General features: G+C 40.8%; 1 protein-coding gene across 9 annotated transcripts in view; it reads right to left on the bottom strand.

Annotated features, from left to right (window-relative positions):
- The window catches only part of lama2 (laminin, alpha 2), a 389,595-nt gene that overhangs the window by 228,422 nt on the left and 138,534 nt on the right, over positions 1 to 22,639 (bottom strand). For 6 of the 9 annotated variants that reach the window (XM_073932092.1, XM_073932093.1, XM_073932094.1 and 3 more), the window contains 6 exons: positions 16,339 to 16,550; positions 9,330 to 9,436; positions 7,372 to 7,632; positions 4,335 to 4,512; positions 2,677 to 2,813; positions 1 to 14 (listed from right to left, as the gene is read on the bottom strand). The exon at positions 1 to 14 is cut by the window's left edge and continues 223 nt beyond it. In XM_073932092.1, coding sequence (XP_073788193.1) covers positions 1 to 14; positions 2,677 to 2,813; positions 4,335 to 4,512; positions 7,372 to 7,632; positions 9,330 to 9,436; positions 16,339 to 16,550 — 909 coding nt within the window. 9 annotated transcript variants of the gene reach the window in all.

Raw genomic sequence — 22,639 nt, 5'->3', positions numbered from 1 at the left:
TTACAGCCACACGGCTACAGAGAAACAGAACATCACACATGCATCATTTATATTATATTATATTATGTTACACACCACAAACATAAAACAGCGTCCACGGCTTCCTGTTAACCGTTTACTGAAAATAAAGGAGCTATTCAGAACTACTAAAGCATTTTCAGTCGGATACAGGAAACACTAAAGCTTCACCTAATGGAAAATGAAATAATAATGCAGTTTTTGGCACTGCCCTCGGCTCTTCCTAGCTTAAGGTGTTAAACGTTTGCATTGAGTTTGAGAATAACTCTTCTTCCTCTGCAGCTTTTACCTGCGGGGTACCTCAAGGCTCTATTTCAGGCCCGTTTTCATTACACAGGATGCTTCTGTTCACTGCTGTGCTTCAGGAATAAAACATCTCATACTGTTGCCATGTTAGACTGCTCTAACACCCACTAACACTGAGAAATGTCTGACGGTCTTACCATTTGGGGTCAGTAAAAGCATTTGGCAAGTTTTATCAGATACTGTATGTCTGCTTTAAAGCAAAACACTGCAAGCTAAATCCAAAAATCTTTTAAAAAGTGCATCTTTTTATGCGGTTTTGGCTTTTAATAAGTTGTATTTCAGTGTTGAATTGCATTTCAAAAATTTTTTGTCTGTAGATTTTAATTACAATACAAACACACACTCACCGGCCACTTTATTAGGTACACCTTACTAGTACCGGGTTGGACCCCCTTTTGCCTTCAGAACTGCCTTAATCCTTCATGGCCTAGATTCAACAAGGTACTAGATATATTCCTCAGAGATTTTGCTCCATATTGACATGACAGCATCACAAAGTTGCTGCAGATTTGTCGGCTGCACATCCATGATGCCAATCTCCCGTTCCACCACATCCCAAAGCTGCTCTATTGGATTGAGCTCTGGTGACTGTGGAGGCCATTTGAGTACAGTGAACTCATTGTCATGTTCAAGAAAGCAGTCTGAGATGATTCACGCTATATGACATGGAGCGTTATCCTGCCGGAAGTAGCCATCACACTGTGGTCATAAAGGGACGGACATGGTCAGCAGCAATACTCCGGTAGGCTGTGGCATTGATGCTGAAATGGTACTAATGATGAGCCCAAAGTGTGCCAAGAAAATATCCCCACACCATTACACCTCCACCAGCAGCCTGAACTGTTGATACAAGGCAGGATGGATCCATGCTTTCATATTGTTGATGCCAAATTCTGACCCGACCATCCGAATGTGTCAGCAGAAATGGAGACTCATCAGAGCAGGCAACGTTTCTCCAATCTTCTATTGTCCAGTTTTGGTGAGTCTGTGTGAATTGTAGCCTCAGTTTCCTGTTCTTAGCTGAAAGGAGCGGCACCCGGTGTGCTCTTCTGCTGCTGTAGCCCATCCGCGTCAAGGTTGGACGTGTTGTGTGTTCAGAGATGCTCTTCTGCAGAGCTCGGTTGTATCGAGTGCTTATTTGAGTTACTGTTGCCTTTCTATCAGCTGGAACCCTTGGCCATTCTTCTCTGACTATTCTCTGTAAACCCTAGAGATAGCTGTGCGTGAAAATCCCAGTAGATTAGCAGTTTCTGAAATACTCAGAGCAGCCCGTCTGGTACCAACAACCATGCCATGTTCAAAGTCACTTAAATCTCCTTTCTTCCCCATTCTGATGCTCGCTTTGAACTGCAGCAGATCGTCTTGACCATGTCTACATGCCTAAATTCATTGAGTTGCTGCCATGTGATTGGCTGATTAGAAATTTGCGATAATGATTTACCTAATATAATGGCCGGTAAGTGTGTATATTTGATTGTAACATAAATTAGAATGTTGTTAGCATGTTCCTGATTTGAATTAGTATATATATATATATATATTAATTCATTTTCTTTTGGGCTTAGTCTCTTCATTAATCAGGGGTTGCCACAGCGGAATGAACCGCCAACTCATCCAGCACTTGTTTCACGCAGCGGATGCCCTTTCAGCTGCAACCCATCTCTGGGAAACATCCACACACGCAGTCACACTCGTACACTACGGACAATTTAGCCTACACAATTCACCTGTACCGCATGTTTTGGACTGTGGGGGAAACCGGAGCACTTGGAGGAAATCCACGCAAATGCAGGGAGAACATGCAAACTCCACACAGAAATGCCAACTGACCCAGCCAAGGCTCGAACCAGCAACCTTCTTGCTGTGAGGCGACTGCACTACCTACTGCGCCACTGCGTTGCCTATATATATATATATATATATATTATCAACTAATAAGTTTAATTTTCTTTGCATATATGCATTTCTTTGGTTGTTTAAAACATCCGGATAAAAATCTAAGTCAATGGCAGCTTATGAAATATGTTTCCTGAGAAAAATGGTGACGTGTTCAATACTTATTTCCCCCACTGTATATAGAACAATAAGAAGAGTACATTTTGACTTCATGGTGACTTTAAATTACAACTGAGATGCATAATAAGGACTTAATTAATTAGTTAATTCTTAAAAAACTATTAAGTCAATTAATAGAGTAAATCTCAGATGCTTGACAGCTATGGGCCTTGGCTCCAGGACAGTTTTTCTCCTTTTTCCTGATTTCCTCTTCCCTTCTCTCGGTGTTCTGTGTGCTTTGACTCTGAGTAATAATAATGAAGTTGTCCAGAATAAACACAGGACAGATGAGCGCACCTTGCAGCCGGTGCTGATGTCGTGACCCCAGTGGTTGGGCGCACATTTGTCACATCGCTCTCCCACGGTGTTGGGCGGACAGATACACTGGCCCGTGCTGGCGTCGCAGTTATTTCCCACATGGGCACACTGGCACGCTGAGAGACAAGACAGACAGAAACACGGAGCAGGTTAATTGCGGAGCGCAGCTGAGCACCTGCTGTAAATGTCAGCGCTCTGCTGTGGTAAAATCAGCCAGACATTCACACCCCGTCCTGACGGAGAGTTACATTCTCTCTGATCAAATGAAGACTGTAGCGCACACGGGTCAGGCTTGTTGACACACTCATTGAAACGCCAGCTCAAATCTGATTGGCTGCTGAAAATAGGCTTTGCTCTTGTCACTCCTGGCTCAAGCTTGAGCGGGCCAATAGTGATGCGAGGGTTTTTGGAGGGAATTTTCTTTTGTCTAGCTCCACACCTCAATTGCATCCAGACAGTGTTAGGCAAGCTACTTGAAAAATGCCGCTACTCTACTTAAAATGCAGTTTAACTACACTACCCTTATAGCAAAATATCTCTGGCCCAGATCTGGCCCACACCATCAGCATTTGTTTGGCCCACATGTCGCAGTGAATTACGGTAAATGACTGCACCAAGTCTGGTTTCCAGACAAGAGGCAAACATGGACCATATCTGGGCCAAGTCTCAGCCAAGTTAATAACCCATAACTGGGCCTGAACTGGGCCAGATATGTTGGTGTGTCATGACTGCAATTTCTTTTATAAGCCCATTAAGCATTTCGCTTTATGGCTGTGCTTTTACTTGAAGTGACCTGATTGGTAGAATTTTTTCTTTACTCAAAACTAATTTAAATGTATTTTAAAAGTGGGTCAGGATAGGCCAAACTTACGTGGCCTACATATTCATTTTAACATCTGGGCCAAATACTACATTTGATATCTGGCCCATGTCTTGAGTGCCACCTGTTAGACGGTGCCATCTCAGCCAAACCTGGGCCATGATTGGCCCACATGCTGCATGCCAGTGCCGGATGAATGCCTGCTGTGCCAGCTTTATGCCAAATCTGGGCCAGAATTCTTTGCTACCTGGGTAAAAGCTACCACCTGGGAAATGTAGCAAGCTAAGCTAAGAGCTACTTCACAAAAGTAGCTACATCTAAGCTATTTTTGCAATTTTCATTTTTAAATCCAAGCAACTTAAATTCAAGTCAATCACATCTTAGTGATCAATAAAACTGTCGAGTTTAAACATATGAGGCAGAACTGTTCAGGGGTGCGTTTCCCAAACAACGACGTAACTTGCGGCTGAACCATCATAGTACGATGCATCTTTGGGAAAAGAACGATGTGGTGATGAGTTTTTCCAAGACCCCTAGTTACTTGGACCTTAATTGGCTTAGTTAGTTAAACTCTCTTAGCCACTGTAGTATTTACTATAGTATTTTACTGGAAAAGCTCGCACACACGCATAAGCACATGCACGCACACACACACGCACACACACACGCACACACACAGGCACACACACGTACACACACGTACACACACACACATACACACACACACACACACACCCACACCCACACACACACACACACACACACACACACACACACACACACACACACACCCTCTTGTGTCATAGTGCAGTCTTACGTGTGCATCCTCCCTCCTGGAAGCTGAAGTGTCCAGCGGCGCAGCGGTCACACTTCTGTCCCGTGACACCGGGCTGGCAGCGGCACTGCCCGCTCTCATCACAGTCAAACGACTTGGAGCCAAAAGAGTTGCAGTGGCACGGGACACAGCCAAGAGCGCCCTGCAGATGAGAGCCAGCCTGAACACACACACACACGCACGCACACGCACACACACACACACACACACACACACACACACACACCACACACCACACACACACACACACACACACACACACACACACACACACACACGCTTTAATATAAGGTTTAAGTTTAACTGAACTAAGATACAGTAAACTAAACTAAAATATGATAAACTAAAAGACAGTAAACTATAAGCTAAGAACAATAAACTAAACTAAACGGCAATACATTAAACAAAACTAAGCTAAACTAAACTAAGATACGATAAACTAAACTAAACTAAGATATGATAAATTAAACTAAACTAAGATACAATAACCTAAACTAAAGTAAGATGCGATAAAGTAAACTAAAATATGATCAACTAAGTTGATAAACTAAACTAAACAAAAATACGCTAAACAAAACTACGATACGATAAACTAAGCTAAATAAAACTAAAACACAATAAAGTTAACTAAACTAAGATACAATAAACCAAGCTAAAATAAGATGCGATAAACTAAACTAAACTAAAATGTGATAAACTAAGCAAAATGAAATATGTAAAACTAAACTAAACGAAGACAAAGATATGATAATCTTAACTAAACAGATATGAAAAACTAAGCTAAACTAAACTAAAACACGATAAAGTTAACTAAACTAAGAGAAACTAAGCTAAAGATACGATAAACAAAACAAAACTAAGATACTATAAACTAAACTAAACAAAAATGCAATAAACTGAACAAAATTAAATATGATAAACTAAACTAAACGAAGATAAACAAAGATTTGATAATCTAAACTAAACTAAGATAAAATAAACTGAGCTAAACTAAACTAAAACATGATAAAGTTAACTAAACTAAGATAAACTAAGCTGAACTAAACTAAGATATGATAAACAAAACTAAACTAAGATACAATAAAGTAAACTAAACTAAGATAAACTAAACTAAACTAAGATAAACTAAACTTAACTAAGATAAACTAAGCTGAACTAAACTAAGATACAATAAACTAAACTAAACTGAAATGCGATAAACTAAACAAAATTAAATGATAAACTAAACTAAAAACTGAGATATGATAAACTAAGCTAAACCAGGACCCTAAAAACTAAACTAAGCTCAAATAAATTAATACATGATGAACTAAACTAAAATACGATAAATTTAACTAAAACACATTAAATTAAACTCAACGAAAACATCAGAAGCTAAGCTAAACAAAAAACAGAAAAAAAATATAATAACAAAATGAAATTAAAATGTAAACACGTCTCAAGATTTTGCATTCAGATATTAGCGATCAAACCAAACAACCCACGAAACAGCATTAAACACACGTACACTCTTCAGTAACTCAGTTTAACTGACTGCGCAGGCATTTAAAGAGCACAATGTTAGAGATCAGAGACGAGGAAAAATCACACACAGCATGAGGATGTAGAGCCGCTGCGGGTGATTGACAGCCATCTGTCAATCTGAGGGGAACAGGTGCATGGTCACCATAGCAACTGATGCCAAGTCGACCTGGCACATGCCGTCAGTGCCACACACACACACACGCACACACGCACGCACACATGCACACACGCACGCCTACTGCTGCTTGACTGTACATTAACTTTTTGTTTGTTAAACCAGTGAGTCATTGTCTGTGGATAAACTAATTTGAATTAGTGAGTCATTACCTTTAGATTCACTCATTTGAACCACTGAGTCATTACCTGTAGATACACTCATTTGAACCAGTGAGCCATTACATGTAGATTCACTTATTTGAATTAGTGAATCATAACCTCTTGATTCTCTTATTTAAACTAGTGAGTCATTACATGTAGATTCACTTATTTGAATTAGTGAATCATCACCTCTTGATTCTTTTATTTAAACTAGTGAGTCATTACATGTAGATTCACTCATTTGAATCAGTGAGTCATCACTTGTCAATTTTGCTATGTAAACCAGTGAGTCACTACCTGTAGATTCACTTGTTTGAAACAGTGAATCGTCGCATGTAGATTGACTCGTTTAAACCAGTGAGTCATTACCTGTAGATTCATTAGTTTGAATCATTGAATCATTACATGTATTCTTACTCAGTTAGACCAGTGAATCATCACCTGTAGATTCTCTCATTCAAACCAGTGAGTCACTATCTGTAGAAACACTTGTTTGGATCAGTGAATCATCACCTGTAGATTCACTCATTATAAAACAATGAGTTATTACAAGGAGATTCATTTGTTTGAATCAGTGAGTCATCACCTGTAGATACTCACATTAAAACCAGTGAGTCATTACATGTAGATTTTTTTCATTTAGTGAGTCATTACCTGTGGATTCACCAGTTTGAATCAGGGAATCATTACATGTAGATTCACTCATTTAAACCAGCGAGGCATCACTTGTAGATTTACTTGTTTGAATCAGTGAATTATCACCTGTAGATTCACCCATTGAATCAGTGAATGTTCACCCATAGATTCACTCATTTGAATAAGTGAATTATCCCCTGTAAGTTATCTCATTCAAACCAGTGAGTCTTTACATCTAGATTCACTCATTCAAACCAGTGAGTCATTACCTGTAGGTTTACTTGTTTGAATCAGTGAATTATCACCTGTAGATTCACTCATTTAAAATATTGAGTCATTATGTGTAGATTCACTCATTTTAATCAGTGAATCATCACCTGTAGATTCATTTGTTTGAATCAGTGAGTCATTACCAGAAGATTAACTCATTTGAATCAAGCTTCAAAATGGCAAAACGAAAAAAACCTTTAGTTCAGACTCAGTTTTAGTTGATCACACACATGCACACACAAACACAGCACCCATCATGCGGAGTGTTTACCCCAGTCCCGGGGCGGTAGGCTCCTCGCGGACAGCCTCCCCTGCTCTCCCAGCGCTGGACGTGTTGTATGGGCACCTGCTGGACGGGCCGGCGGGTCTCTCGGCGGCTGTGGGGCGGGCGCATGAGCTCACAACGGCGGCCCACGAACCCTGCCCGACACACACACCGGCCCTCAGAATCACAGCGCTGGGATACCGAGCCACGAACATTGCACTCACATGGCCTACAGCGCTGAGATTCACCGTCCCACCAACAATTGGGCTGAACACACACACACACACACACACATACACACACACACACTAAGCTTAAATAGTTCATAAATAAACCATCAGGAAATTACGCACACTGACGCAGTGAAAAAAAGAGATATTATTATGACTAGTGTTGTGTAGGTTATAGAAAACGTAATTAATTACTAATTACATAACTAAGATTGTATTTAAATTAATTTCTAATTATATTGTTTAAATATTCTCAGTACATGGGTAATATACAGTTGAAAGCAGAAGTTTACATACACTCTAAAAAAAAAGGAACATAACCATTTAAAAAAAAGATGTCTGGTGGTAAATCATACTAAACGTTTACTATTTTAGGTTCATTAGGATTACTAAAATGATTTACATTTGTTAAATGCCAGAATAATGAGAGATTTTTTTTAGAGATTTGTTTATTAATTTCTAGACAGTCTAAAGTTTACACACATTTCCTTGGTCTTACTCGTACAAGCTTTTTCAACTCTGCCCACAAATTTTCTATAGGATTGAGATCAGGGCTTTGTGATGGCCACTGCAAAACATTCACTCTGTAGTCCTTAAAGCACATTTAAACAAATTTGGCAGTATGCTGAGGGTCATGGTCTGTTTTGAAGATCCATTTGTGGTCAAGTTTTAATGTCCTGGCTGATGTCTTGAGATGTTGCTTCAGTATTTCTCCATAATGTTCTTTCTTAATGATGCCATCTATGCTGTGAATTGGACCAGTCCCTCCTGCAGCAAAACAGCCCCACAACATGATGCTGCCGCCCCCATACTTCACAGTTGGGATGGTGTTCCTAGACTTAGATCCTTATGTTTAAAGCCTTATGATCTCAAAATGTGATCAAAACCACCTTTTTTTCTTATCACTTTAGACATTACGCTAGAGAATCATTTGAATATTAGCTCTAAATGATGTTGGAGAGGTAGCAACGGTGTCTGCTGTTCTGGCATCAGCTGCAGATGTGAATGAATGGCGGAAGAAAGTAGTTCCTCATACAAAATGATTTTTAAGGCTTAAGTGTTTGATTGTCTTTTTTATAAACACGATTATGCCCTCAAGCTATTGTATAAATGCAATATCACACTCGTAGCAGTTAAATGTGGCTATATATCATCACTAAAAGGCACTCGGGCGTCTCCCACCAGTGCCAATATACAGCCATATATATATATATATTCCCAGAGATGGGTTGCGGCTGGAAGGGCATCTGCTGCGTAAAAACTTGCTGGATAAGTTGGCGGTTCATTCCGCTGTGGCGACCCCAGATTAATAAAAGGACTAAGCCGACAAGAAAATGAATGAATTTATATATATATATATATATATCCTTTTTTAATTTAAAAATTAACTTGTTTTTTGTTTCATTTTTTATATTTCATAAAGTTATTTAGCAAGTTTTTTAAATCATATGCAATTTTCTTCACAAATAATAAATGTTCTTAATTGAACAATGTGATTATTGTGTATTACTTTAATTTTCGAATTGATCTATATAGAATTATTGAATTGACCTACAGTATTGAAGCAGGTGCATTATCAGTAATCCTCATAGAATGACCTAAAGATGAAACGTAATCTCTTACTTTCCTATTTCATCTGAAAAGTAATTAAACTACAGTGGTTGCTTTATAAATAATCGCACCTGACAGTGAGGCTGACCAAAGGGTAGTTTCAGGAGTTTAGTGTTTACCCACCATACACTCGTCACACTGCCGTCCAATCACGTGCTGGCGACACTGGCACTGTCCTGTCTCCTGATGGCAGAGCTCTGACACTGATCCATTACTGTGGCACTGACACGCTACAGAGACAGAGAGAAACAGACTGACCATTAGAGCAAGGTGGTACGACATTATATAGCCTGACAAAATACATATAAAAAAGGAAAAAATACATCTGTTTTAATATACTTTGAGCTCTGACTAAATAGCTTGAATCAGTGAGTCATTACCTGTAGATTCACTCATTTGAATTAGTGAACTCTTATCTGTAGATTCACTCGTTTGAATCAGTGAATCATTAACTGTAGATTCACTCATTTAAACCAGTGAGTCATTACCTGAGGATTTACTCATGTGTATCAGTGAATCGTCACCTGTAGATTCACGTGTTTAAATCAGTGAGTCATTTTGTGTAGATTCACTGGTTTGAATTGGTGAGCTGTTACTTGTAGATTCACTCATTTGAATCAGCGATTTATCACCTTAGATTTACTCACTTGAATTATTGAGTTATTACCTACAGATTCACTAGTTTGAATCAGTGAGTGATTAATTGAAGATTTACTAGTTTGAATCAGTGAGCCTTTACATCTAGATTCACCCATTAGTATCAGTGAGTCATTAACTGTAGATTCACTTATTTTAATCAGTGAATCATTACCTGTAGATTCACTCATTTGGAGTCATTACCTGTGGATCTACTCATTTAAATCAGTAAGGATTAAATCATTTGAATCACTGAATTGTAGATTCAATAGTTTAAATAAGTAAGGCATTACATGTAGATTTACCCATTAGTATATTGAGTGTAAATCGTAGATTTGATAGTTTCACTCAGTGAATCAATAACTGTAGAGTCACACGTTTCAATTGGTGAGTCATTACATGTATATTCACTCATTTGAATCAGTGAGTGATTGCCAGTAGATTCACTGGTTTGAATCACTTGTTTGAGGCATTACCTTTGGATTAACTCATTTGAATCAGTGAGGATTCACACATTTGAATCAGTGAGTCATGACTTGTAGATTCACTTGTTTGAATCAGTGAGTCATCACTTGTAGATTCACTCATTTGAATCCGTAAGTCGTTAACTATAGATACACCAGTTTGAATCAGTGAGTCACAACATGTAGATTTACCCATTAGGATCAGCGAGTCATTGACTGTAGATTCACTAGTTTGAATCAGTGAGTCAACCTGTAGATTCACCCATAACGATCAGTGAGTGAGACTATAGAGTTACTAGTTTGAAGTATCAATTGGAAGTATCAATGAGTTATCAATTGGGCTTGCACGGTGACAGAGTGGGTAGCACAAACGCCTCACAGAAAGAAGGTTGCTGGTTTGAGCCCCGGTTAGGTCAGTTGGCATTTCTGTGTGGAGTTTGCATGTTCTCCCCGTGTTCGCGTGGGTTTCCTCCGGGTGCTCCGGTTTCCCCCACAAGTCCAAACACATGTGTGTGAATGAGTTTCCCAATCCTGGGTTGCAGCTGGAAGGGACAGCTGCGTAGAACATACACTGGATATGTTGGCGGTTCATTCCACTGTGGCGACCCCAGATTAATAAATGGACTAAGCTGAAAAGAAAATGAATGAATGAAGAAATGAATGAATGAATGAATGTATGTATGTATAAATAAATGAATGCATGAATAAATTAATGTATAAATGAATGAATGAATGAATGAATGAATGAATGAAAGAATGAATGAATGAATGAATGAATGAATGAATGAATGAATATAAGAATGAATGAATGAATGAATGAATGAATTAATGTATAAATAAATTAATGAATGAATAAATGAATGTATAAATAAATGAATGAATAAATGAATGAATGAATGAATGAATGAATGAATGAATGAATGAATGAATGAATATAAGAATGAATGAATGAATGAATTAATGAATTAATGTATAAATAAATTAATGAATGAATAAATGAATGTATAAATAAATGAATGAATAAATGAATGAATGAATGAATGAATGAATGAATGAATGAATCATTACCTGTAAATTCAACTATTTGTATCAGTGAGATTTTGAATTGAGAACAGAAGGACGTTTCTGTTAAACATCACTTAGGAAATATTTAAAAAATAGTTATGATTTCACAGGAGGGTGAATAATTTTGTCTTCAGCTGTATTTACAGTAATTATTGCCCAGCACTTGATATTAGGACGTGTTTTTGGTCTCAGAACTACAGCGGAGGTGTTCATTTAACACAGTTCTCCAGCTGAAGTGCAACTTTCCAAATCTTTTCATGCTCAAACAGCAGCATTTTAAACACAAGTAGCCAAATGTGTAAAAGAACTGCTTAAAGACGCTACTTCTGAGTACACAGCGGCTGACTGATTAGACAGGACTGATCATGTACAGTACAGGAGTGTGTCTGTGATGTAGGTCACACACACACACACACACACACACACACAAGCAAGTGTCCCACTGAGCTCTGCACTCCAGCTACATTGTTCTGCTGTCAGTTCTGCTCTTTACAAGCTGTTATTCCCGGCAGAATACAGTGTGAGTCCTATTTTCTTTGATCAGATGTAAACATGCTTTAAAACCAGCATGCAGTGGACATCAACAATAACAACGTCCACCTCACGAACATTCACAGCTCTGGGGTCTCATTTATAAACCACAATCTGGGTGGAAAAGAGTGTGCGCCACTTCCAACACAAAATCTATTAAAAATAATCTTGACTGGAGAGTGTGAGCAGCTTTATGTAAAATCTAAGTACATACCCAGCTAACAGGGAACGTTCCCAGAACATTCACTAACGTTCTTTAAAAGTTGTGGAAATGTTAACACAAAAAGTTATCAATAGAACGTTTTTAGAAGGGTGTCATAACGTTGTTAACGTTCTTGTAACGTTGTAAAAAAACGTTCTTGGAACAAAGTTCTTATGAAGTTATTTGTACTTCATAAACGTTGTCATAATGTCGATCCAAAACGTTCTTAGAACGTTATATTTTGGTGGAAATTTAGGTTTTTAAAATGTTGTAACAACATTATCCTAACCATGAAAAAACGTTCTATCAACATTAAGCAAACTGGACAATTTAACGTTCTTGGAACATTCCAAATAAACGTTCTTAGAACGTTATATTTTGGTTTTAAAAACCATAAAAAAACGTTCCAGCAACATTAAGCAAACTGGACATTTCAACATTCTTGGATCGTTACAGATAACGTTATGAGAACGTTCTTACAACCTAAATTTGTTAGCTGATATTCATTCATTTATTTATTCATTCCTTCATTCATTCATTCATTCATTCATTCATTCATTCATTCATTCCTTCATTCATTCATTTTTCTTTGGCTTAGTCCCTTTATTCATCAGGGGTCGCCACAGCGGAATGAACCGCCAACTTATCCAGCATATGTTTTACACAGCGGATGCCCTTCTAGCTGCAACTAAGTACTGGGAAACACCTATACACACTCATTCAAACACATACACTACGGCCAATTAAGTTTCTTCAATTCCTTTATAGCGCATGCGTTTGGACTGTGGGGGAAACCGAAGCACCCGGAGGAAATTTTAAGCTGAAACTTCACACACACTCTGGAAACACCAGAGGCTTATTTTACATCTTGTAAAAAAGGGGCAGAATCGCTCCCCTTTAAGTGGATATAGAATCCTGTAATTTCATGTCGGACTGCGACATACGGATGCTTTACAATGCTCTGCCGAAGTCTACAGGAGCGCATCGACTGTCACTTCGTCGTCATGTATCATGTGCAACCGAGGGAATGCGCTCTGAACTCGCCTCCAGCGTGCATAACAGCTACATTCATGAACCAGAGATTATTCAATATCCCATGACCCCTTTGCATGCTAATCAGCGCAGCGTGTGAGCAAAACAATCAAACAGAATGACTCTATCCTGCTTAATATTGCAGCGTGGTGTAACCGAGGGGCTGCAGCGGGACACACACACACACTGCACAGATGGTGTAGAGAGAAGGGAATACGTGTGTATTGTCCTTGAGGGGAGAAGCCCGAGCTCTGCTACTGAATCAACACACACACATACATACACACACGCCATGCAGGCTGTCTGGAAGAACATAAATTGACTTCTACATAAATTGACATAATATAAAACAAAACGATGAACAATGTCACTTGTAAAAGCCTCGTTAAAAGAATTGCATAACCATTATTAATTAAATTTATATTGTAAGAGTCTAAAAAAGCTGTGCTTTAAAGAACAAATTGCGGACCCATTAAAATGTCATTGCATATAGAAATTTACAGTGGTTATCTACAACTATACAGTTGAAGTCAGAATTATTATCCTTCCTATAATTGTTTTTCTTTCTTAAATATTTCCCAAATGATGTTTAACAGAGCAAGGAAATGTTCACAGTATGTCTGATAATATTTTTTCTTCTGGAGAAAGTCTTATTTGTTTTATTTCGGCTAGAATAAAAGCAGTTATACATTTTTTAAAAACTATTTTAAGGAAAATATTACTAGCCCTCTTTAAGCTATATTTTTCCCGATAGTCTACAGAACAAACCATCGTTATACGATGACTTGCCTAATTACCCTAACCTGCCTAGTTACCCTAATTACCCTAGTGAAGCCTTTAAGTGAAGTTTAGTTTTAAACTAATTTCGAGAGGAGCATGTGCTCATGATTTACCCAGCTGGTCCACATTAACTAATTATGATCCTCCCATCGAAGGATCCCAAATCACTATATATATCCTCATTTCCTTTCTACAACTATCTTCGTCTGGAAGAAACCCCCCTCCTCCCCTTCTTCCTCCTTTATCCAGAATGGGCGGCACGGTGGCCCAGTGACTAGCACTGTTGCCTCACAGCAAGAATACCAATGGTGTTGGGTCCTCGCTGAGCCATCTGGTATTTCTGTGTGGAGTTTGCATGTTCTCCCCGTGTCCGCGTGGGTTTCCCCCGGGTTCCCCGGTTTCCTCCCACCATCCAAATGTGCTCTATATTATAGATAAAACAAGCCTAAACCTTTTTTATAATGTCTTACTCTCAGGAAGTTCGCCTTGGCCTCAGCAGCGGGGGAGTTTGAGATAGACCTGAGCTCAATCTCCACTCGCCCTGCAAAAGGGGGGGAGCCCTGGGCTCGAGGATCCCTTGAGCTCAGGGCTCTCTCCCGGGACAGCATGCCAAACAAGCTATGTATAAATCATGAGCTAAGTGTGAACTCTTGAAATGCCACTTTAAGCCGTATAGAAGTGTCTTGAAGAATATCTAGTCTAATATTATTTACTGTCATCATGACAAAGATAAATAAATCAGTTATTAGAGATGAGTTATTAAAACTATTATGATGTGCTGAAAGAATCTGCTCTCTGTTAATCAGAAATTGGGGAAAAATAAACAGGGGGGCTAATAATTTAGACTTCAACTGTATATACAATTATATGGTGATGCATACATATAAGACTTTCTATGGTGATGCATACGTCTCCAAAACCCGAAAGGTGGACAACCCCAAACAAAAAAAATGATAAATGTATATGTAAATAATAATTTAAATATGGATATAACAAATACGGTAAGGCAGTGGCGCAGTAGGTAGTGCTGTCGCCTCACAGCAAAAAGGTTGCTGGGTCGCTGGTTTGAACCTCGGCTCAGTTGGCGTTTCTGTGTGGAGTTTGCATGTTCTCCCTGCCTTCGTGTGGGTTTCCTCCGGGTGCTCTGGTTTCCCCCACAGTCCAAAGACATGCGGTACAGGTCAATTGGGTAGGCTAATTTGTCCGTAGTTTATGAGTGTGTGTGTGAACGTGTGTGTGGATGTTTCCCAGAGATGGGTTGCGGCTGGAAGGGCATCCGCTGCGTAAAAACTTGCTGGATAAGTTTTTGAGCCGATAACCTGTGGCGACCCCGGATTAATAAAGGGACTAAGCCGACAACAAAATGAATGAATGAATGAATGAATATAACAAATACCACTACCACTACTACTAATAAAACTGCGGTGGACGACGACCGGGATCGAGTCCGGGGAACAGCAGGTTCCGGAAATCAGGTAAGACGAAAAACGGAATCTGAAAAATAAGGGCGAGAACGCAGCGGGATCCGAAAACGCGGTCGAAATCGAAGACGAGGGCTTTTGCTTTTTTTTTCCGATCCGGCGGCTTTTCGCGCGAGAACGGCACAGGCGCGAATGCCGCGCGCTCCCGAGAGGCGCCCGAGACACGAAAAAGCACGCACAGCGGCCTCTCGCGGATCCGCGAAAACAAAAAACGCTCGAATACATACCTCCCGGGATGTAAATCGCGGTCCATAGAAACGTCCGCGGGGCTACGTTTCCACAATGATCCCGGGTTGATACAATCCTAAAGCACTGTTTAAATAGCAAATAAAAACTGCACCTTTGACTTTAGAGCAGCATTTAGTCAGTCTTTTTCAGTCTCCTCAACATGTCAGCAATGCACCTTAATGCCTCATTCACACTAGCAGCGACTTTGTAGCTGCCTGTCGCTCTGGGTGGCGACCTTCTGCAAACGCAGGTCTGTGTAGGTCTACAGCACAGAGAATACAACCGGCCTCCGAGCGAGCTGAAAGATGATCATGTGAGCTCTACTTGTGCTCCTATTGGCTCAAAGTTGCTCTTCATTTGCATAAAGTTGAAGGATTCTCAACTTTGCCGCGTCCCTACACACGTCCACCTGGTCACCAACAGTCGCTGTCGCTCGCATAGATGGAGGTCGATGGAAGTCGCTTGCTTTTCGTTGAAATGAACGGTCGCTTGTCGCATTTCCGCTGCGAGTCACTCGTAATGCAAATTAGGCTGAACACACATCCTTTTTTAGACCAACACGCACATGAACACAAATTGGAGCAAATCTATTTACTATCTAAACAACGTGTGAAAATGATACCTGCGCCGGGCTGAAACTAGCAAAAAAAAAAAACACTTGCGTTTCTGATGAAAGGCCACAAAGCTGAAGCGCTGAGATCTCCGTCACTCACCTTGGCAGTTCTTGGCTATGAGGGCATCTCCGAAGTATCCGTCAGCGCAGCGTTCGCAGTCAGCTCCTCCGTATCCCTCTCGACAGCGCAGACAGGCTCCGGTCAGCGGGTCACAGCTCAGCGGAGCGGTTTGGTCCAGGTTACCGCTACACACACACGGCTGACAGGAGCCGCCAGGAATATTGGGACGTCCGAAATAGCCATTAGAACACCTGAGGTCAGGCAGATTGGAGAGAGAGTGAAGTGATAATACTGTAAATAAACACACTTCATGCCTGCTGCGGTGACACTAATGCAGTGGCATCTACTACTCTTTTTCCTATTGTCAACATCAGGGGTGCTCAACTTGATATGATTACCCAGGCCTTGTACAGTGTTTGATATGGGTTGCAACTGAAATCTGCAGGAAGGTAGATCTCTAGAAACAGGGTTGATCCCCCTTGCTCTACATAAATAGATCAGTATTTCACATGCATTTGCTTTGCTATTCAGTGGGTAATGTACAGTCAGTCTGTCTGAGGTCCTGTGGGTTTGAGGTCAGTTTTAAATATCTCGTGCATCGCTCATTACTATTTGCGACTCTGAACCTAACCATATATAGTGGTGGGAAAAAGTGTTTGCCCCCTTACTGATTTCTCTTCTTGGCATGTTTTTCACACTTTAATGTTTCTGATCATCAGACAAATTTAAATATTGGCCAATGAAAACACAAGTCCAAACATCATTCATCATTCATTCATTTTCTTGTCAGCTTAGTCCCTTTATTAATTCAGGGTCGTCACAGCGGAATGAACCGCCAACTTATACAGCAAGTTTTTATGCAGCAGATGCCCTTCCAGCCGCAACCCATCTCTGGGAAACATCCAAACACACATTCACACACACTCGTACACTACGGACAATTTAGCCAACCCAATTCACCTGTACCGCATGTCTTTGGACTGTGGGGGAAACCGGAGCACCCGGAAGAAACCCACGCGAATGCAGGGAGAACATGCAAACTCCACACAGAAACTCCAACTGAGCCGAGGCTCGAACCAGTGATGCAGCGACCTTCTTGCTGTGAGGCGACAGCACTACCTACTGCGCCACTGCTATATTTTTCATTTATGCAGGTAATCATTACAATATTAAAATCACGTTACATCATAAATTTTATGGAAGCATTTGATTAGCATAATTCATTTCAAAATGTAATATGGAAAATTAAAAAAGGCATTTGTGCAATGTTTGCTGCCTTACCTATAAATTCACTCAAATCAGGGAAATCACTCAAATTCACTCAAATCAAATTAAATCAGTGAGTCATCACCTGTAGATTCACTCATTTAAATCAGTGAGTCATTACCTGTAGATTCACTCAGTTAAATCAGTGAGTCATCACTTGTAATTTCACTCAGTTAAATCAGTGAGTCCTTACCTGTAGATTCACTCAGTTAAATCAGTGAGTCATTACCTGTAGATTCACTCATTTAAATCAGTGAGTCATTACCTGTAGATTCACTCAGTTAAATCGGTGAGTCATTACCTGTAGATTCACTCATTTAAATCAGTGAGTCATCACCTGTAGATTCACTTAGTTAAATCAGTGAGTCCTTACCTGTAGATTCACTCAGTTAAATCAGTGAGTCATTACCTGTAGATTCACTCATTTAAATCAGTGAGTCATCACCTGTAGATTCACTCAGTTAAATCAGAGAGTCATTACCTGTAGATTCACTCAGTTAAATCAGTGAGTCATTACCTGTAGATTCACTCAGTTAAATCAGTGAGTCATTACCTGTTATTTCACTCAGTTAAATCAGTGAGTCATTACCTGTAGATTCACTCATTTAAATCAGTGAGTCATTACCTGTAGATTCACTCATTTAATTCAGTGAGTCATTACCTATAGATTCACTCATTTAAATCAGTGAGTCATTACCTGTAGATTCACTCAGTTAAATCAGTGAGTCATCACCTGTAGATTCACTCATTTAAATCAGTGAGTCATGTAGATTCACTCTACCGGGGAAAATTCCTTTCTCTGTTAAACGTCACAGTAATTGAAACTGTACATTAAACTTCTAGCTTGAAGGTGGCACAGTGATTAGTTGTTAGTTTCTCCTTTGTAACCAGATCAGAGGTCACTGTAGGAGCTAAAGGAAGGCGTTCAAGCTTATTGCATTTCCAGGCCTGCAGTGTTTGTCTTGTAAAGAAGCGTTGTGCACACATTACAGTGCGTCAGATGAACAACCCTACTCTGATCATCAAAAGAGACATCCTCAACCAAAACAAAGCTCAGACGATGAGCAAGAGAGAGAAATATAAGGGGACGAGACGCTATCGCTTCCTGCGCCGGCTTCGCCCACCCGCTCCTCTTATCTGCGGCGGCTGCGTTCGGATCCTATATCTGCACTGAAGCAACTGGTGCTGCGGGCTGATAAACAGGCACAGACCAGCCTCTCGCTTCATGTTAAATGGATTCCTGTGCGCTTATCTGTGCACGACGCCACTATCTGCATGATGGCGGAAGCAGAAAGTAATCACTGTGTTCAGCGGATTCCAGCAGACACCCTAGACTTATTAATTGAATATGGGGTTGAATCACGTGACTGTCTTTATAGGCCCAGCGGCGGACAGAGCACAATCTACATGTTGGAGACTTCAACGCTTATTAAAATCCTCAGATCGCACTATAACTTTAGTAGGGATCATATCCCTTCTGCAGGACAGATGCCACGGGTTTAAGATTTAGTGAACATTCAAGATACATGTGTACAGATGAGCCAAAGTGTCCTGATACTATTTAGGACAGCCCTTAGTTGTTCTGACAACATTTTATTTAGTTTTCTATTTAATATATAAAATACTGTGTATAGCATGGGGCGGCATAGTGGCTCAGTGGTGACTTGGTTAAACAAAATTGGCTGTAGTGTGTGTGTGTGAATGAGTGTGTATGGTAGTTTCATAATACGGGGTTTTGGCTGGAAGGGCATCCGCTGCGTAAAACATATGTTGGAATAGTTGGTGGTCCATTCCACTGTGGCGACACCTGATGAAAGGGACTAAGCTGAAGGAAAATAATTTAATGAATGTGCATAGCATTACTAGATTAATACATTTTGATAAATTATTCAGTGATACACATACACTGAACCATAAAATAAAATCATGAAATACACATTTTAAGTGTAAAATAAAATAAAATAAAATAAAATAAAATAAAATAAAATAAAATAAAATAAAATAAAATAAAATAAAATAAAATAAATCAACCAACCAACCATCCATCCAGCCACCCAAGCAAACCACCCAACCAACCGTCTGTCTATTTGTAGACCCACCCACCCAACCAATCGTCCGTCCATCCATTCATCCATCCATCCCACCGTCTAGCCACCCAAGCAAACCACCCAACCAACCGTCCATTTATTTGTAGACCCAGCCGCCCAGTCAACCGTTCGTCCTTTGATCCATCCATCCATCCATCCATCCCTCTATCCATCCATCCATCCATCCATCCAGCCACTCAAGCAAACCACTTAACCAACCATTTGTTTATTTGTAGACCCACCCACCCACCCACCCAACCAACCGTCTGTCCATGCATCCATCCATCCATCCATCCATCAATCCATCCATCCATCCATCCATCCATCCAAGCAAACCACCTAACCAACCGTCTGTCTATTTGTAGACCCACCCAACCATCCATCCATCCATCCATCCATCCATCCAGCCATCCAGCCACCCAAGCAAACCACTGTCTATTTGTAGACCCAACCAACCAACCAACCATCCATCCATCCATCCATCCATCCATCCATCCATCCATCCATCCAAGCAAACAATCCATCCATCCATCCATCCATCCTTCTATCTATCCCTCTATTCTTCCATCCGTCCATCCATCCAGGCACCCAAGCAAACCACCTAACCAACTGTCTGTCTATTTGTAGACCCACCCAACCAACCAATCGTCCATCCATCCATCCATCCATCCATCCATCCATCCATCCATCCATCCATCCATCCATCCATCCATCCCACCATCTAGCCACCCAAGCAAACCACCTAACCAATCGTCTGTCTATTTGTAGACCCACCCAACCAACCAATCGTCCATCCATCCATCCATCTATCCATCCATCCATCCATCCATCCATCCATCCAATTATCCATCCATCCATTTATCCCACCGTCTAGCCACCCAAGCAAACCACCTAACCAACTGTCTGTCTATCTGTAGACCCAACCAACCAACCATCCATCCATCCATCCATCCATCCATCCATCCATCCATCCATCCATCCATCCATCCATCCATCTAAGCAAACAATCCATCCATCCATCCATCCATCCATCCATCCATCCCACCATCTAGCCACCCAAGCAAACCACCTAACCAACTGTCTGTCTATCTGTAGACCCAACCAACCAACCATCCATCCATCCATCCATCCATCCATCCATCCTTCTATCTATCCCTCTATTCATCCATCCGTCCATCCATCTAGCCACCCAAGCAAACCACCTAACCAACCGTCTGTCTATTTGTAGACCCACCCAACCAACCAATCGTCCATCCATCCATCCATCCATCCATCCATCCCACCATCTAGCCACCCAAGCAAACCACCTAACCAACCGTCTGTCTATTTGTAGACCCACACAACCAACCAATCGTCCATCCATCCATCCAATTAACCATTCATCCATCCATTTATCCATTCCACCGTCTAGCCACCCAAGCAAACCACCTAACCAACTGTCTGTCTATTTGTAGACCCAACCAACCATCCATCCATCCATCCATCCATCCATCCATCCATCTAAGCAAACAATCCATCCATCCATCCATCCTTCTATCTATCCCTCTAGTCATCCATCCGTCCATCCATCTAGCCACCCAAGCAAACCACCTAACCAACCGTCTGTCTATTTGTAGACCCACCCACCCAACCAACCAATCGTCCGTCCATCCATCCATCCATCCATCCATCCATCCATCCATCCATCCATCCATCCATCCATCCATACATTCATTCATCCATCCATCCATCCATCCATCCCACCGTCTAGCCACCCAAGCAAACCACCCAACCAGCCGTCAATATATTAGTAGACCCACCCACCCAACCAACTGTCCATCCATCCATCCATCCATCCATCCATCCATCCATCCATCCATCCATCCATCCATTCATCCATCCATCCATCCATCCATCCATCCCTCTCTCAGTTTATCCACCCACTCAACCAACCATCCACCCATTCCTCTCTACAACCTTCCAACCACCCAAGCAAACCACCCAACCAAGCGTTCATCCATTTGTACACCACCCACCCAACAGTCCGTCCGTCCATTCATGTATCTATCAACCCACCCACTCAACCAACCAACCATCCTTCCATCAATCTGGCCATCCCTTAGTTTATCCATCCATCCATCCGTCCATCCCACTGTCTAGCCACCCAAGCAGACCACCCAAACAGCCGTCCGTTCATTTGTAGACCCACCCAGTTAAAGTCCCAATTATTAGCCCTGATGTGAACCTTTTTTCTTCTTCAAATATTTTCCAAATGATGTTTAATAGAACAAGGAATTTTTTTCACAGTATTTCCTAAATAATTTTTCTTCTGGAGAAAGTCTTATTTGTTTTTGTAAACCCAGTTAAGCCTTTAAATGTCACTTTAAGCTGTATATGAAAAAAATATCTAGTCAAATATTATTTACTGTCATCATGACAAAGATAAAATAAATCAGTTGTTATAGATGAGTTATTAAAACTATTATGATTAGAAATGTGTTGAAGAAATCTCTCTGTTAAACAGAAACTGGGGTAAAATATACAGGGTGGCAAATCATTCTGACTTCAACTGTATACATATATAACCCAGGCCAACTCTCCATTTGTCTACACACCAGGGAACAATTACTGGCAGAAAAATAAATCAGGGACTGCTCTAAACTATTATTTCCCTCCTCTATTTACTGGCAGTCTGAGGTGTCACAGGCCATGCAGGGCCAAACGGAGCATAAGTCCTCTCTATCTGAGAGCAGGAGCGGCGGCGTGGAGGGACTGAGCTGAATGAGGTCAGTGAATGACTGAGCGCCGCGCTGCTTTTTCCTGTCCTGGGTCACTGGTTCTTAAACTGAAGAGCCCATTACTGTTACTGATTGCCTGCTACACACTCTTTCGCAAGCTTTCGGCACAAACACATGGAGTGTGCGTGGATGAGGCAGGCCACGGGGTGATGAACACCAGCAGCTGCAGCGGAGCTTTCACACAGATTATGTTTAAAGTGGCATCAGAAA

The sequence above is a fragment of the Danio rerio genome, chromosome 20 (genome assembly GCF_049306965.1).
Source record: "Danio rerio strain Tuebingen ecotype United States chromosome 20, GRCz12tu, whole genome shotgun sequence".
NCBI classification, from domain to species: Eukaryota; Metazoa; Chordata; class Actinopteri; order Cypriniformes; family Danionidae; genus Danio; species Danio rerio.
This window is presented reverse-complemented; position numbering and strand designations above follow the sequence as displayed.